Here is an 18,847-nt window from a genome sequence, read left to right as displayed (position 1 = left end):
TAAAGCCGCTCCTTAGCCATAGCCGGTTCCCCAGAGACCGTTCCGGACATCTTTTCGGCGCCGCGGGCGGCGCTGCACGTTTTCCAACATGTCTATTGAGCCCACACTGTCCTTAAGACAAAAATGGCGGCGCTCACAAGACAATCCGGGAACCTGAGTGTCGATACTTTAGGAGTAGTTTATTTAGTGGCTCTGGTCGGTTGTTTCAATACGATAGTTGTATGCGTACTCACATTTGCAGGTGGGTTCGTCCCCGCTCCAGTTGCCTCCCAGCTGGCAGTAGCGGGTGTCGTTGCCGATGAGCTTGTGACCCATTTTGCACGTGTAGCGGGCGCGGTCGCCGAACCGCAGTCCCTGCACTTGGACGCTCGAGCTGGGCGTCGGGGCGAGCTCCGAGCAGAAGCTCACTGCGACGAAAAAAGCAGGGCCATTTGGCCCAAGCGTGTGCTCTGAAGCTATTGTTACACTACATGGAACTGTCGTTTCTTTCAATCAATTACTCTTTGGCCTGAAATTAGCCACTAACAAAATTTTGCCGTAGCGCAATCAGGGCCAAGAGCTCGTGCCAAGAGCTCGTGCCAAGAGCTCGTGCCAAGAGCTCATTCTCCAGATAAGCGTCGTGATCAAACGGTCAGATGTTACAACCCTAAGTGAAGCGCTCGTTAAGACATTCTGGCACTGCCATGATCAGGATTTCGAAGCGCTTTACTAGGGGACAACTTTTTCCAACATTTCAGAAACTTTGACACCACACGTGCACAGCGTTGCTTCGCTTTTTAGGTGCTCTAGTGCACGGGCAGCCATAGCTTTGGCTTCATTGCCATAAAAATTGGCTCCCGAGTATAGGCAGCAGGCAATTCTTTTTATCCGTAGCTATTCCTTTTTAAACTCACGCAGGCAGGAGGGTTGGCTGCCGTTCCAGCGTCCGTCTTCGCCGCACATCCGGCGTGGTTTCCCGACCAGCGTGTAGTTGGCGTCGCAGACGTACTCCACCGTCGCGTTGAAGGTCGTCCGCCGGTGAAGAAGCACAAACTGGCCGTTTTCCACGGACTCTGGATTGCCGCAGTCCATATCTGAAGAGACCGACAACCCCCAGAGTTTATGAATTGTCGCAACTTGCGGGTTTTATTACAAAATTAAACAAGTTTACTTTAACTCTTTTACTTTAACTTCACAAAGTTTACTTTAACACTGTAATCAAGCCAGTTCATCGCGTTTTATGTCACATCGGTCACCAGAGAGCCGTTTATCCGCCGTGTGCTCGTCCTACATCACACCGCTTTTTCGTTTTCTGTCCAGACAGCAAAGCACTAAACTTATCTGCCCATCGATGCCGTGCTCCGCTCCAGCCCCACCCATTGCGAAAGATCCAAAGAACGAGTCATCTTCTGAAGCATTTACCCTCAAGTAATGCTCCGATTCATGTTAGTTCATGATTTCGCGGAAATTATTAATAACCGAGGTCAAACCAATGCTATTTTCAGTGATGCTTCGAAGGCCGGTGACCGTGTGCCCCATAGTAAACAAATTAATACACTTCAAGCTACCGGTATTGCGAATATTTTACTATGGATAGAAGCGTATCTTAGCGGACGTCTACAATTTGTAGAAATCAGTTATCAATGTTCAACAACGCTGGATGTCTATTCCGTAGTACCATAGGGTTCGGTGCTGAGGCCATTAATATTTGTTCTTCAGATAAACGACTTGGGTAGGAATATCGATCCATCGGTGACGGTCAGGCTATTCGCGGGTGAGTGTGTCATGTACTTTGAAATAATTGAAAAGAGCGACCAAGCAAAACTGTATTCTTCGTTACAGGCCGTGCCACGCTGGTGCCTTTTTTTATGTTCATGATTCATGATAAATCGGTTCCCATAACAATAACGAACAAAAAGGAAGTTTATAAATTTCTTTGTGAAATTTCAACAATCCCCTTAATGAAAATAGACACAGTTAAATATTTTGGGGTTGTAATATCATGTGAGTTAAAAGGGTACAAATATGCGTATTTTATCTGCAACACGGCACGCCAAGAAATTAGGTTTCCTGGGGAGAAATTTAAACCACTCAACGCTAGAATGTAAATTCGCTGGTTATAAGACCCTAATGCGACCTTCATTAGAATATACAAGCCTCGTATGGGATTATTAACAAAAATACTTATCAAATCTATTAAGCAAAACCCAGAACTGTAACTTGAGATTTATCTTCTCACAATCTAGACGCAGGGAACGTATGACGGCCTTAATTAAAATATTCGAATTCTACACGTTGGAAATAAGACAAAACATAGCCCGATTGAAATTTAGGCATTAGTTTAGCTCAAAGTAAATTTGAATAATTATTTAAAAACACCATACAGTCACTCAAATTAAACTAACCACACTAAAATTATAAGTTGGTTGATTTGTTGTTTATGGCGCAAAAGCTACTAAGGCCATAGAGCGCCAACTAAAATTATAAGACGGCATCGCAGAAATAATGATGCATTCAAATCTTCATATTTCGTTCAAACCGCAGGAGATTGGAATTCGCCACCTGAAGAATTGGTCCAAATCACGAAATCGCTTTTGTTCGCTGATAGACTGGCCTAAGAATTTCCATGATCTAAACTCTTTTTCATGTTCAGTGCAAACTTAAGCCTTGTTTATTGGAGTAAGTGTCGTGACTTTGTATTGCTACGGTATTTTTATGTCCTTATATAGAAAATTTTCCGCTCATGATCTGTTATTACAGACATTTCATATACTGTCGTTGCGTAATTCAAATTGTGAATTTAAACTGTGTGCACCGTTCCGTATTTTTCTTTTTTTAATATTATTATTGATTGTACCTTGCCTGGTCCTACAAAAAAGCCTGCACTATCTCAAATAATATTAATAATAATTTAGGCGCCATTTGGTGTATAATAAAAAAGCACATTCTCTCTCATGAAATGGTCATGAGTTCTCATTTTTTAAGCATTATACTATATTGTTTGACTTTAATTCAAATAGACTTTATACAAAAAAATTTGAAAGGATCACCTGGAAACCGTCTTTGCCCTCTTTTCACGAGGCTCGGAGGACAATGAGAGGAAAAAATTAACGATAAGTGGAATAGTTAGATATTTAGTCATTAGCTTTCTGGGTCATATTTGATGGTTATTCGAATTAGGGGGCAGACCAATTTTAAAAGTTCGCTGAAAGGTAGTAATTTTTCGTCGATATTCATGGATTTGTTTTCACGTTTTTATTTTTTACCTGCGATTTTAATAATGCGCGGTGAGAAAGCGCTGCAAGTCCTGCCCACAATGCGCTGAAGAGAGTGAAGTAATTGGTTCAGTCACGCTGTCATTATGTTTGAGTTGTGTCGTCAATACATCAATGAAAGCATTTTTTTTTCAAGAAAAAGATTGGTTTAAATTTGGACGTTGACGTTATTATATGCAGTTTTAAATTGGTCTTTCAAATGTCGTTTTTTTTTTGTACTTAAAACAACCCGTTTTGAATTGATTGAACAGAGTGTTCTCCTAACTCTTTACTGTTTACAGCTCACTCACGAGGGGTTTTCTTCTCATCTCTGCACAATATCTCTATTCAATCTTCTGCTCGCTGCTCTTTCTTTTTCTTTCCATCTCTTTTCACTTCCTAATCTTTTTTTCTTGTTTCTTTCCCCTATAGGTTTCCCTTTATTTTTTTACTTTTGTTTAAATTGTTTCTAAATATACCTCCCTTTTATATTTCCCCTCGATTTGTATTTCTTTCGATACTGACCGAAGGCCGCTGTGTTTTGTCCAACTCGTTTGTGCTCTGGTACAGAAAAGCGAAATCGCTTCTTTTTTTTTTTCTCTTTCACGTGTTTTATATAAAAGCATGTAGATCAATTGAGTGTCAAAGCAAGAGGAAGCCGGAAGCATCATTAGTGCAACTTCAAGTCGGCAGGATGAGCTTTCACCGCGCCTACCCCCTAGCTGCATACTTTCACACTTACACTTGCACGAGGGCGCGCTACCGGTCCAGAAACCGGAAACGGCGCATTTGCGGGTACGGCTGCCAACTAGAAGACTTCCGGTAGGACAGTCGTAGGAAACCTCCTGGCCCACTCTGTAGTCTTGACCCGCGGTCGTCGAGTTTTCCTTCTTGTCGGGGCTGCCGCAGTTCGAAGGATCTGCAATTTCGTGCAAGATACTTGGGGATATTTGGGGATTTTGTGATGCAGCCAAAATGGTTCCCTCAATTGATTTTACGAAAACTTTTTTGCGGGTTACAACTGATGAGAATGATACATATCATTGTTATTTTTAGGAAAATGTTTCAGTAAACCCCTTAGTTGATCTCATTGTTTGCTTGCATAAGGGTATTTTGTTGAAGATATCTTCCTTGCTCGCCTGCCTCCCTGAAGTTTTACATTTGAATATCCGTTAAATGTAGCAATACGTAATTATGACGACCGAACGGCCTCAAAAAGAATTTGAAATATAAGGAAAAATAGCAGGCGAGATTACACCGAAACGGCCCCTTCAGCGTACCTTGAGGTTCAGAAGCATTCACAGACATATGGTTTAAGGCAGAAGTTCTTGTAAACAGCCACAGTCAAATTAATTACATAGATTTTTAAACGGGGGAAAAAGCGTGTCGTGGAAAACAACGACAGATATCTCTGCTGTTACGGAACATTTCGCGTAGTTAGGCGTAACTGTCAATCAAGACCGATTTCTGTACATAGCAAAGTATAGGTTACACAAATACGCATTGCAAAACTGTCCTGCGATTTCAAAGCAACGATATCATTAATTTTTTTTTTAACTTCTTTAAACAGAACATATAACCGTAAGTCATACATTATTTCTTTTAAATCTGACTTGAAAAGCATCCCGTCAATACTTTTTTCTGGCTATAAATATATCAAAATAAGCGCGTATATTATTTGTAATATATTTTTCATTAAATTTTCAGAGATTTAAATTAGAATTGCTGATTTAAAACATATGCGATAAAAATCCTCACTAAAAACTCTTAACCAATTTATGCCCCTTACGATACTCGACCAACGTCTTTATGTAGCTATTGCAACTTCGATTAATTGCCGTGATAACCAGTAAATCGACAACTCACTGTACTGGCAGATCCAGGGTAGGTAGTCAAGGTCACACGTGACATCATTCCATCTCCACTTCCGTCCTCCGTCTATGACCACACAGTTTTGCTGTCCATTGTAGTTGTTCGGCTGATCTTCGGCCCACAAGAACTCCCGAACAGGATCTCCTAAAAAAAGAAATATAGTGGTGATGGTCAGGTATAGACCAACACGTGGCCCTGACGTCACTCAGCTGCGGTGGCGCTGTCGACGCCGCGGCGCATGCGCCCACGCTTATCCTTCTGAATGTGGTGTCTGCGCATGCGCAGTGCCCACACATGGTGTGGGCAAACGCGGGCTTGTTTGGAAACAGCGTGTCGGTCTATAAGCTGAGGAGTAGCTACTGCTGTAAAATATAGCCTGGAGTATAGACCTTTCCATCTCCGTAGTTGCCTGATGGGGGGACAGAGGGCGCTGACACACACGGCGCCATAAGGTGGTTTCAGTTTGGTTGGTTTCGGTTTCAGCGGGCTCGAGGCTGTGTTGGTGTGTTATATCGCTTCCGCTTAGTTTTGTGATATAAAGGTATCCCTTGTGGTACAGAACCAATTACGCAGTGGTTATGCGCCTCCTTCAGAACTACGACGTAGTTACGAGCCTAAATAGTGGACGTTTTTACGAACAGCTTCATCTGATCAAGTTCTTCGTTCGGCCAAGTTCGGCGGCGAAACGACCGAAATGATGCCGGGGGAGGATTACGGACGTCTACGGCCGTACTGGACGTACCCGTTGACACAAGCTTCCATAAAAATAAACGAAGGAAAAGACCATAATGTTTAAAAGCACAGTGTAAAAGCTGATCGACGACCTGACTAACAATGTGCTGAATCGAATAGAACAGAGGATGCCGCAAGTTCATCTGTTCTTCTTCATACCATGAAATGGTGCCAGCACCACTTCATGCAAAAAAGAAGTGACTTTATCTCCATCGGTTTCTTTACAGAAATTAAGTACTCGAGTGATGTTTTGATGGTCATTCCAAGGCAGAGTAGGAATTTGTTCCAAGTATCATTCCTGCTAAAGTATTCATTGGCAGTATTTCACGATGTTCACCGCCGCTGATGAGATGGTATTGTACAGATGAATTAAATCTATAAGTCTATAAGTGTTATCAAACACACACTGTTCGATCAAACTTTTGGGTGCACACTTTTCCGCCTATTTAAACAGCGTTCGGCGCCAACTTCAATGCCCAAATCCGAGAACCAAGTTCGTAGAAAACGGTATCCAATGAATATTAAGTTTGCGTGTCAATCAAATTAATTCTGAGTTCTCTAATTCAACAGTGCTCGAGGACATGATTGCTATCCTCCCATCAACATTAAATTCAGAGATACGACGTCGCAACATGCACCGCGGCATCAAGCAGACATTGTCTTCGCACCTGACCTGCCAGCCATCCGTCTCCTGGCAGGGCAGGCAAACAGTCAAAAACTAAATTTTCCTTGCTTAGATTTTTTTTAAGTGCACTAAAGGTGCGATAGCGTGAACACGTATATACGACCTTAATACGGAGGCCCTGTTCCTACCAGGTTGGAAAAGGGGTAGAGGAAGGAAGAGGGGAGTGATACTGCACCGTATACCCCTGCCCCCCCCTCCCCCTTCCTTCCTCCAGTCATGTCACGCGTAGTCCGTGCAGCAATCTGGCTTCAAACCAGCAGCTACTCTCTGTAGCTGACGTTCTCTACCTTGGCCTCGTGCTACGGTGCGACCGACGGGAACACGAGCAATCAGCGTCCGCGTGTGGCCCCCATATGCATATCAAGCCATCGCTCTAGAAGGACACCCGCGACGTACCGTTCACCCAGTACCATCCCCGTTTGTTGAGACCGATGCCCGTGCGTCGCTGGGCGCCCATCCAGACCAGCTTGGACTTGAGCTTGTCGCGTCTCCTCTCCAGTTCGGCCGAGATGAAGGGCAGAATGAGGTCGTCCACGCCGTGCACCAGGAGCCCGCCCCTGGTCTGGCAGTAGGCGGACGCGTCCTGGAACGAGCCTCCGCGGCTCCCCTGGAACTCGTAGCACTTGCGGATGAACGTGGTCAGCTCCAGGGGCTCGACACGGTTGCCGCACCGGTCGGGCGAGAACTCTGCAGGGTGGAGAATTGCCAATAGGCCCCTGTTGAAGAAGCACGCTGCATCTGATGGCTACTGCGGTAATTATCCGAGTCTGCCGTTATTTGGGCACGTGCACTCAACTGTTACTGGACACAAGGGTTGCGTGAGCTTTCGGACTGACCCGGGGTCAGCTCGTACTGAAAACGAATGTTGCGTCAGTGTTTAGCGACTACCAAAATATATATTCTTGCGAAAAAAACAAATGGAGACCACAATATTTTTAATGAATTCTGGAAAAGTGTTTCTTGCGGCAATAATCAGAGTTATGTGTATTCGGTAAATACCAATGAACTCCAAATGTAAGCCCCAAGCCAATTCTCTAAAAAGAAAAAGAAACGAACGGGGAACATAAAAAAAAAAAATTTGATTTTAAGCTCTTCCTACATTAAAAAGCAAAAAAAACAACAAAAAAAAACGTCGTTTCTGGCACGATATTTTTTTCCAGGTTTATTTTGTGGTCGCATATATAATTTTCGTTATCTTAAAGACCGGCGACCAGTTCGCGCTTTCCACTTCTTCCTCCCTTTCTCCCCTCCCCCTCTACCCTGTCCACCGTTGCCTGATTCCTCCTCCCCCACGGTGAGGAGGGTAGACCAACTGTCCTTTCTAAAAATATATAGGATAAAAAACAGATATCCCATAGGCAACCTGCAATGTTGTTTGGTTTGACACTATCTTGTGACTGAAGCAAGAAACTTTGGGTGTGCTTGAGAGTGGCGGCTGCATTGTTCAAACGTGAGCTATTACTCTGGTGGCGCCTCTTAGCCTAGTGTTTGAAACAAGCAATACTGGGTAGGCCAGGAAGCCGTGATCGGATAACATGTCAATACGGCGGCAGCTACGGCCCCGACGGGCCAATAGGAACGTGACTATGTATCACTGGAGTGTGCTTTTACTGCGGAGAAGTATCCGGCTTCGCGCTGTGTAAACCTCCAATATATTTGTGTTGCGCTCGTATAGTCCTTTGCAAAAATCGGCTTTTGTGCGCTGCCATCTTTGTCTGCTTGGCTGTGGAAGGCCTTCTGAGCATGCGCTGTTGCTCTGCTGTACGATATATCGAAATCTGCGCATGCGTCCAGAGCTCAATGACTCAGCATTTTTCGCCGGGGTGGTAAGCGAAGAAAATGTCTATACATAGCACATATCGAAGCCATCTGCACACGATGTGGGGCTTATCGTTCAACCTTTGCCAAATTAGAACGAGACAGGCTATAACCGTGGGCTCTCACTCTGCTGGTGCCGCCTAATGTGGCCGGTTGGCTACGAACTAAACCTTTGCAAAAGCTTTTCGACTTCAACCTCGGGACGAAATGAAGCGCCATGGAACAGTGCAAACAAGGCAGCTTTATCCTCCAGTTCTTAACGCTAATGCGCAAAACAAGTGGTGAGAGAGGGCCTCCCAAACATATTTGCAATAGACCCATTTCGGGAGTCACGGCGCCAAATAATAGAATGTAAGAAACACTGTACAATGGCGGAACAACTGATATCGTGGAACGTGCATGTCATTCCATAATATTATAGAGAACATCGGAGCGCAGCCAACGCTACGAGAGGACGAACCAATCAAACAGCGTCGAAAATGCAATGTCATTGCGCTCATAACCTCTTTCTGTTGGTGTGATTCGGCCTTCTAATTAACGTTACTAGATTGTCTCAGTTGTGGAACTCCCGCGGAAAAGGGTACCCCCCCCCCCCCCCCCTCACTTCAGTCCACCTCCCGTCGTTTGAAGCGCCATCTGGATTTTCCTTTTATAACTGTGTGTTCTATAGAACAGGGCTGGAAACATCTAGACGCTGTGTTTCGAAACGTTCGTATTCTATAGAATGCACTGCAGTTACCATAGCAGCCGTGTGGCGCGTCGAACGACGGGGGGCAAGTCGGGGTGAGTGAAGGGAAGTAATGCTTGTGCAAACCGCGTCGATGAGTAATTCCGGATTTGAGCTAATCCAATAACGTTGCTTCTAACCCAACTTAACGCATAAAGTGTGCCGTGAAGTTGCTGTTTTAGTCCGCCATTCTACAGGGATTTTAGTGCTGCCAACAAATGACAGTTTTTCGAAATTTTCTATACGCCTGCATGCGTAGGGCAAACAGCTGCAGTACAGTTTGAATATCAAACAAGTCGACATTCTTTTTTCTTTGTTTCTTCTCTTCTCTTTGACCTGGCAAAGTTGACGTGCCCTCAGTCATGCCTGACTTACTACTATGAGTCGTCGCTGGACCGAACTTCTTGTTTTATTACTGTTGTCTTTCTTCGGCGTGTTGGAGAGTGCTTGCCCAGATGCCAATATTTCAGCCAAGCGCATCTAGGCGAGCGTGCAGCTTATTTCCAGTTTGCAAACGCGGTGGCAGATCTCCCTTGTTGACCGAGCTCTGCCCGTGTGATTGCGTCTGCTGACCGAGCTATGTTAGAGGAGCAGAGCGGGAGGGGAGGAAGACTCGAGGACGAGAAGTGGAGGAGCAGAGGAGGAGGTGCATACCCTTCCCTTCGTTCCCTCCTCTCCTCCTCTTCAAGAGCAGCGCTCTAAATTCGCATTACAGAGATGTGTTAACGTCTTTCATTTTTTCTTTAATTCACACGTGCTTCTTGGCTCGTCATGTAGATAAAACGGAGGGACCGTATCCTGAAGTAAATTTGAAAACAAGGTTCATCTTTTATTATACTGAATATACTATTCTTTTATATATTTCATCGTGATGCCTTCCTGGAACTATATCCTCAGAAGTTCGGTCCCAGCACGACAAGCATTCGGAGTCTCGGAAACTGGAAGCTGCTCGACAATGGCTCGGATACCATCTGTCTTTCACAATAACAAAAACTTTCGAATTCGCTCGGTGGCAGTTCTGAGAATTCCAAAGGGAAGCATTGTCTTCGTTGTACAACAAGAATAAGAAAAAGCTTTAACTCTTTCGGCTTCCTCTAAAGTATTTGAAATCTATACGAATGCCAATGTCGGTTGTAGTCACCTTCGTCCGCGTAACTTAGCATATATATAGCCAGAACATATACAAAAGGAAAAAGGAGGTTTTAAATGTATGCGCGAATATGTGTCGAGTACGCGCCTCTGCGTTATATGCGAGTTGACAACCTATCTTTTTTTTTGTGGTCTGTGTTCTTTTCCCGCTGGTATTTGTAAATGCTTGTGTATGCCAGCATGAGTGTTCAAGGCGTTCCACAGCAGAGCATAACTTGTCGTAGCAGGTACTAGAGGAGCAATACTGAACGGAAGCCAAATGTCATCTGCCACTGTGTGTATTTTCAGGGAGTTTCTTTTCACGTACTGTGCTATGTCATATACGTACTACATGGCGCGATATTGATCAAGTGCAAAAAAGCAGTCGGCAAGTTTGCTTGTATTTTTGTTTTGTTCCTGTTTTTATTCAAAAGGTTAACATTAAAACTACTATCGGGGTGAGGAAGTTCCCTTCTGGGGTTTTGATCTTAAGCGGTGAAATTTTATTCCCACCAATACTTTTTTGACGTTTGATGCAAGAACGCGTGGATGTCGGGTCCGCGCTTTGCGGTGTCGAGCAGTGCATACTCGGGTACCCGAAACAAAATCTTAACGCCTTTAAAATATTCTCTTTTTTTTTTTTTGCGCAGTTTTTAGGCGTTTGTATTTGTGTATTGCCGCGTCGCCGTCGCCGTCGGCCTAACCACGCTAAATTTAGCAGGAAAATTGACGTGACGTGACCTAAACACCAATTCAATTCCCCGATAAATTTATTGGGAAAATTCAGTTTCTTCACTAGATTTAGCGGAAAACTGAAATGGTGTTGAAGGGTGATGTGACACGAATTTATGGGACGTCATTTTCCCCGCTGAATTTAGCGGGAAAACTGAATTGTTGTTAACATCACCTGGCGTCAATTTTTCAGCTCAATTTAGCGAGAAAACTGAGAACGGAGGGTATGGAGGACGTGGGGGGGGGGGGGGACTGTACGGGAAAGGAAGAGGGGAGGGTACGCAGGAGGAGGAGGGAAGGAGGATGTGAGAGGAGGAGGACGAAAGAAGGAGGATGGGAGGAGGAGAGGGTCATACCATCCCCTCCGTACCCTCCCCTCCTCGTCCCCAAGAGCTGCACTCTAATTTCGCATTACAGAGATTTGTAAACGTCTCATTTCTTTATATAAACATTCTTGTTTTTTATCACAAGTTTAAGGATACGAATTTCTTTTTCAAAATCTCAGCTACCCTGGTAGCATGCCGTTGCGCACCACACTCTGGATATCACATGGTCACCGCCTTTCTCTTTCGATGGCCACTCCGATCTAGTTCAGAGACTCAAAAGATATCGCGCTTCAGCAAGGTTACTTGAAATAATCCTAAATTGTGCAATGCTTCCTCTACCTTCCTTTACGTCTTCACAATAGAATGGCGCCAGCTCAGCAACTAGTCCCGAGCCTGACGTCGAGAGTCCAGGAACTCATTCCCTTGACACGAGGCCCAGGCAAACGGTGACGCAGCACTAGTGTCTAGTCATGAGCTTCCAGTCCGTCTAACTTTGACGACGTCGAAATGCCGGTCCACGAGATTTGATTATTCTAGGGGATGTTGGCTTGAGACGTCAACGAGGCCCCCACGTAGAAAAAGCAGGACTGAAAACTTCGTATACTATATCCGCCTTTACGTTACAATCTCGCAGAAACTTCTTCCCCGACGAGTAGCTCTCAGCCAAAACTATGCCATTTATTTTTGCGGTCCACGCTTACCTGGCATGCGAAGAGCGCGGTGTTGCATGCTGGGAAGAACAATATCGTAGCCAAGCAGCTGCTGCCCTTGCTCCCCGTCATTTGACCGCACGACATTTTTGGCCAGATACCCAGATAAAGTATCTAGAGAGCTACACATGGCATTTGAGTTCAAAGCCAAAGGCATGAAATGTACAAATGACGCATCCATAACCCTTATCGACAAAACAATATGAATTTCTTGGTAGAGGACTACATCGGTTGTAGTCACGACTGACGTTTTTCACAGCTATATAATGAATTTGTTTTTCAATAAATGTTAGTTGCGAGTGCGCTTGTGTTTACGTCAAGTTCTTGTCCCTGTCTTTTTTTCGGCGCTTGTTTACGGTAATGAGAGATGTCGGTGTTTAGGCTTACCTTGCGTAGTGAAGACCATGACCTCGCACAGGGACAGGGACCCTTCTCCGCCTACCATGTGCACGTAGACGTAGCGGCCCATGATGGGATATGCACACTCGAAGTCTTTGCTCACGCCGTCCTCTGCGTGGTGTTACAAAGCTCTGTTTTTCACGAGGCACGCTGGAAAATAGCTTAACACTGTAGGTGCTGAATTATCCCGCTCAAGAAAGTGACGCGGGTTCTTACTAAAGGGCAAACCGGGAAAATTGTCTTCCTGCATTTTTTGTGTACTTACTAATCAAATTTAGATGTCTGCATTCTGTAGTCCGTTTTACACTAAGTTGAAGTAACTTGTGTTCCAGTAGTCTGTCCAACTATCTGGAGATTGTTCGTTGCTCTCTCTTTTACAGTGAACCCCGTAAAAAATTATTTTTGCTGAAAAACTGCGTAACTTGTAATATCTTTAAAGGGCTTATGAAAGGCCGAAATACAGTATTCATTAATACTAATAAGAAATCTCAGGAACGTATACCTTTGGGGCCCCAAAATATCGTTTACAATGGGTTCTATGGTCCACATTTAGAGATTGTTGAATTTCGGCTTACAATAATAAAAATAAAAAAAACGTAATATTTCCGGGTATTATGATCCCGTGAGACATCACAAACAAAAATTAAAACGTTTCTTATTTTCATACTTTTTTTTCATTCCGCAGAAATTTTTTGTTTTGAACAGGGTCTCTATGAAGTTATCGTTCCTGTGTATATCAAAGCACTCAGCCAAACGCCGCCTTTACGAAAGTCCATGGACTTTGTATCGGTGGTGTGAGACGTTAAAATTAACGTATAGACACCACGTGAGACCTTGCAATGAAGCTGAAACGGAATGTCCCGTGCAATATTAGCTTAAAACAAACCCCTGGTTGACCTTTATCATCCTTACCCAAAGTTCCAGGATACCATGCACACAGGCGGCTGTTCTGCAGGTCGGAACGATTGCTCACTCGAATCTCTAGGTCGTGTAGAGGCTGATGACCTGCAATGTACAAAGGACAAAAAGTTCTTACATCAAGCTTTCTTTTAGGTTCTGCTTTTCTTTTTGTGGTATGAAGATGAAACATTGTCAAAGAAAGTAGACAAGGCGATATTTGTGGGCATCAGGAAAACAATGTTATTCCATACGGTGTAGGCCATGCTCTATTCGATTTTTTTATCCGGTGACCTAGTCTAAACATAAGGTAAGCATGTTCTTTTCTTAAGGGTATTCATATTTACAAATCATATATCACTTTACTCTTATCACTACCGCGTTGTTTACATTAGACCACAGGCTATCCTCTGTATTGCAATGGTTAGCTTCTTCATTCACAGTGGAGAATTCAGACTCACCTTGAGCCCTTAAGGCAAACAAACCTCCGGCTGTCTAAACATTCACACAATAAATTGTTACTGAGTTCAATTTGTGGCTTCCGACTTCTCTCAATGTGCTCTGAAGCTCATGAAATATCGTCTCGCAGTTGCAGCACCTAGTCCTGACCGGTGCGACTGCACCTTTTTAGACCAAGTTATTTCTTCGTACTTTTTAATGTGATTGCGCGTTTATCACGCTCGGTCCTACAAAAGGGGCCGCAATGAGGCACAGTTTGTCAGAATGTAAAAAAAAAAAGAAGAAAAAAGTGTTGAAAAGCTGCATGAGTAGAGGTAAGAAGCTACACAACAGCTTGTGTTGCGTAGCGTCTTGCGTTTGACCCTTTTAATATTCGGTGATTTTCACACTCAAACACTGAACCAACGTGCCCATGTATTCACGTTACTGGAACCACGTGTTGCTGGAACCCCGTGTTACTGGAACCCCGTGCACCCCGTGTTGTCGTCCACTTCTTCACCTGTCCCTTGTTCCTTCGGCGCTCGTTTCCAGTCATGAACCAACAAGCCCAGCTAAACATTTTGTTGCTATTCACGTTATTCCATCCTACAGATACTAATATTTCTTACACATACAATAGACTAATCACTAAATTAGTAGTCGTATCTCATCGACCAATTGACATCCTTACACTTGAGACGTTGAGACAAAAGTTACCGCTTAAGGCCATACTTGCTTCCTCACTTCCTAAACGTTGTGCAACAAAATTTGGCTTAGCAAGTCGAACATCATTTTAATTATCTTAACAAGGTTCTCATTCGCAAACTATTATTAGTACCGCATACAACTAAATTTTCACAAATCGAGCACAAGCTATTATATTTTCCTTAGAGTTTTGTTTCATCATCAAAATTTAGACCCAAGAAGTCTGGTCGATCACACCATGCTTAAAGAAAATCATCGAGTCCTAGATTAAATTAATCTCGAGTAATATGTTTCTCAATTACGTTTTGCTTTCGGATATTTGTTCAGATTGTATATGAGCTCAAGTAAAACCAAAGACTAATCGTCGATAACACTTAAATTCCTTTAAAGCGACGTAATTGGTTTTACAAATTTATTGAACCGTAACTGCTATTTACACAAGAAAAAAGCAATTTTCTCTCGCATATATCTTATTAAGCTCCTCTATTTGATTAGAGGAATTTTGTTATCTGCTTGTTTTAACGAGGTTATTCGCATCGTTCGGTGTTCTAAATTGGGAAAGACAGCTTACGCTTAGCCGTTTAGCCATTTTGTGTGTGTTTTTTTATCAAGACATAATAAGAAAGCTATTATTCCTCCCTTGCCACTGATATTATCCTAATTCCTGTCTAGACAGATTTGAAAAAAAGAAGACATCAAATAAAAAGCGATGTGCCGCAAGCTCCGTTTGGGAACTATATTTTAGGATATTGAACCTAACTTATTTAATTGAGAATCATGCGCTTCCTAATTTCGAGAGTCGTCTTAAATTTCCAGTCTGAGTCGTCTTTCTTCCCGATGTAGATACATTTCTTTCTCTAAGCTACGGGGTCTAAAGCGCGAACTCTTTGAGTTCCTCGCCGCATTAAGTTCACCTTAACGTAACACAATAAGATATGCAGCACGACCATTAAATTTTCTTCAGCTAGATTAACGTTGAAGTGAAACTAGTCAATAAGTTTTTCTATTATTTTTATTGGTAATAATATTGTTGATTCTTTAAGATCTAAAACAATCTCAAATTTGAAAAAGGGCGGAAGTTTGCATCAAATAAATCAAACCTCCGGATAGGTAACGCTTTGTTCGGTGGACGTAAGCTTAATAGGAGCAATAAAATACATGGAACTGTCCTGTTAACTCGCTTGAACACTGTCGAGTCTTGTCTTTTTATTTTATTTTACTTTCGTTTTTGAGTGCTGCGTGTTTCGCGATTGCTGACGTGGTTTTCGCAGTGCTCTGCTTGTTTCTTTAGTCGCTGAAAGGATGAGAGCAGCGAGAAAGGCTTCAAGTTGGTCCGACTCTAGAGCGAACTTTTTACCTCTGATTATACTTGATCGTCTCGTCAGCTACGAGCGTGAACGCGTGGTCGAAGCACGCCGGTCTCGCTCTGTCACTGACCACGGCGTGAAGCGACGCTGTTTTGGGAAGATATAATAATAATATTAATAATGTTAATGATCATGAGCCATTCAACTCTGGGAAGGCGAATAATCAGCGAAGCTGTTTAGCGCACGACACAGACGTGAGACAGAATTTTGAACAAGGGTACGAACTATCGCCGCCTCGAGGAGCCGGAGAAAACTAGAAACGCGCGACGGGCGCGCCGATCCGGGAGAGCGGAAGGAAAGGAAACTAGGCACTCAAGCGCTTGGAGCGACGACAAAGAGAGACCGGTGCAAGTTTTTGTTCACGCACATAAAAAATCCACGGAACCCTAGCCATAAACAGCTTCGGTGTAGTAATAATTATAATAATAATAATAATATTAATAATGCTTCATTTCCCTGATGCCCCAGAACAACCAGCCGGTCAGAATATGGTGGCACATAAATCAAAACCGAAACAAAGTTCAGGTTAATAATCACATTGTTCGAAAAATGCCATGCAGGTTATGAGCCGAAAAGACGCAACTTAAACTTTAAAAACAAACAAATCTGAAAAAATGTCAACATGAGGTGACACGTACGTCATTCAAACATTTCTGCATTCTTACTAATGTTGACAATTTCGCTTCAATAAAATCAAAATCGTTACCGTTTTTTTACCACTGTGACTGCGCCAGATGTCTGAACGACGAAGAAAACCTCGCCTCATCCGCTGTGGAATAACGGGTGCGCTAATCCGGTTGTTTGCGTTAATCAAAAGTCACTATTTACAGAGGCATGAACGAGAATTTGTAGGGAGAACAACTGAATGTTTTTCTTTCTTGTTATGTTTTTTTTTTTTTTTTTCCGTTTCTGGGTTGTGGGGATCCCTCGAATGAAAACCTCCGCACGCTAAGCATCTTCGTACACACGGGGAGCGCGCAATGCTGGGGCGCTCACCTGTACATCACGTGTTACAAATAGGATCGTTACTCTTTACCTGTTACTTTTATCGGTGACCAAATATTGACTGATCAGACGTTTTGAAGGTGCACACGCAGTAGGCGTGTCCTATATTAACATTTACCTAGCATTTTTTTTAATATATAAGCAACGTTTTGCCGAACAATCAGTTTCCATCCCGATGTTAGCATCAGTGGTTCGAACCAGATGCCCAAGTTTCAGAACTGGGTGTCACTTTATTCGAAGGTTATAAGGTGATTTTCTGAAACTTTCAATGCGAAAATGGGGACCGTTCATGGTTGTCGACTCCATTCATCCTTGTCTATTCGAAGCCTTCGTTGGCCTCCATTCATACTTCCTGAATCAGACAAATGGCAACCTCTTAAACTTTGGCCACCGGTTTGAATTGCTAGCTCATAATTTGCAGAGACTGAGCGCTCCAATTTCTTCGGGAAAGGGGGAGGGGGGCATTTTGCAATTATTGAACTGCACAACTGATCTTCTACGAAAGGAATGCTTGTTGTGACTGCATGAGCTTGCGAAAATGGTCCTCCGTGGATATATAACAAACTTTCCGAATAATATAATGAATCACTTCTCAATAAATGGCACAGCTGTTTGAACTAAACCGCGAAGTCCCAAGTACATTGCTCCTGCATCATACGAAAGATGCAGTGTTCGCAGCGGAGACGTGATATAATCATCTGCAGACGCACTTCAAGCACGTGCGGAGCATGTTTGCTTCATTGGAACTCGTCTGCAGACTGTTGTTGTATGACGAGTTTGACATAACCGACGGACAAGTAAGGAACAAGCGTCATCAGACAGTAGAGAGTTTTAGGGAACCGTTTTTGCACGTCCGATTCGGTACAATGGGCCCTCCGGTACGAACTGCGCATGCGCAAGTCTTCTGTGTCAGCGCATGCGCAGTTCGTACCGGAGGGCCAATCGTACCGTATCAGATGTGCAAACACGGTTTCCTAAAACTCCCTAGTGTAGGAAGCTGTAGGGAACCCTAAAACTCCTAAATCCCTAAACTCCTAGAGAAATCCTACATCCCTGAAACTCCCTAGTGTAGGGAGTTTTAAGGATGTATGATGTACGAGCAGAGAGACTGCGGCTCATAGCTGCTCTTCTCTGAACGGAATGGAACGCTCGTTAAGACCAAGCTCTCCGTGGATGCACTCACCGCAGCATCCTCGAGTGAGTAGCCGGATGACTCGGACCTCGTAGGGCTGCAGGAGGTCCACCTGCCACCAGGGTGCGTTCTCCAGCTTGGTCTCGGTACAGAAGCGGTTCTCGTGCAGCGTCGTCAGGTCCCCGTCGTTGGCGTTCTTCGAGTCGCCGCCCCGCACCGTGCTCGACTGGTTCGTGGGCTTGCCGTACGCCACGTTCACCGCTGCGCCCGAGCACAACAGGAATGAATTTGTCCGGATCAGACATTTCGTCAAATGCGCTAGAGCGCGATAGTAATCGATGGGCCCGTGCAGCACAATCGCAAACATGGTGAAACAAATGCTCCGTTCCTTTCACCTTCATCGGCCTAGACCATTGAACTCTACCATAGAAGGCTAGATGGGACTTCGCTGTTCTCCGACGTCGACGTGAGTGAAGCCACCGAAAAGAGTACGCTTGTCCCGGAAGTCAGGCGTTTCTTTGAGCTTCTTAGTGCAATCGGTCCATGTTTTTGTTTACGTTTTTTTTTTATGTTTCTAAGTGGGTGTTAATAATCCTCTTTAGGCATTAAACCCCAGATGGAGGCTTTTTAACGCTTATTCAACTTTAATTTTGAAATTCTCACACACCAAACAAGAGGACTTCTCGCGAATGTATGTACTCTTATTGCCCAAGACTCGTTCTCTCTGGAAATGGAAAAAAAACAACCGGCACCTTGGGCACAGTTCAGACCAGCGCTCGGAAGAGGACGAACCGCTTACTTCCGGTGGCTTCATACCTGTTTGCTCAATGTGCCATCCAGCCCCCCGTTTGTGGTCACCTGCCTACACCGGTGCGGAAAACCGCGACGCGGTGGAGAAAAGTCAAGGGCGGTCTACTTCCGGTATGTGCCTTAAGATAGAG

The 18,847-nt window shown here is 43.9% G+C and overlaps 1 protein-coding gene across 1 annotated transcript in view; it reads right to left on the bottom strand.

The window, feature by feature from the left end:
- The window catches only part of LOC8039312 (E-selectin), a 67,842-nt gene extending 49,785 nt beyond the window's left edge, over positions 1-18,057 (bottom strand). The window contains exons 1-8 of the mRNA XM_029983846.4: positions 17,958-18,057; positions 13,275-13,367; positions 12,351-12,473; positions 6,919-7,209; positions 5,100-5,249; positions 3,976-4,152; positions 894-1,073; positions 234-407 (exon numbers count right to left, since the gene is read on the bottom strand). Of these exons, the coding sequence (XP_029839706.4) occupies positions 234-407; positions 894-1,073; positions 3,976-4,152; positions 5,100-5,249; positions 6,919-7,209; positions 12,351-12,432 (1,054 nt within the window). The 5' untranslated portion in view covers positions 12,433-12,473; positions 13,275-13,367; positions 17,958-18,057. The remainder of the gene's footprint in view (positions 1-233; positions 408-893; positions 1,074-3,975; positions 4,153-5,099; positions 5,250-6,918; positions 7,210-12,350; positions 12,474-13,274; positions 13,368-17,957) is intronic.
- Positions 18,058-18,847: the final 790 nt, after the last annotated feature.

The sequence above is a fragment of the Ixodes scapularis genome, unplaced genomic scaffold (assembly GCF_016920785.2).
Source record: "Ixodes scapularis isolate PalLabHiFi unplaced genomic scaffold, ASM1692078v2 PGA_scaffold8__174_contigs__length_109621045, whole genome shotgun sequence".
Classification (NCBI taxonomy): Eukaryota; Metazoa; Arthropoda; class Arachnida; order Ixodida; family Ixodidae; genus Ixodes; species Ixodes scapularis.
The sequence above is the reverse complement of the archived record's forward strand: the minus strand, read 5'-3'. Positions and strand labels throughout refer to the sequence as shown.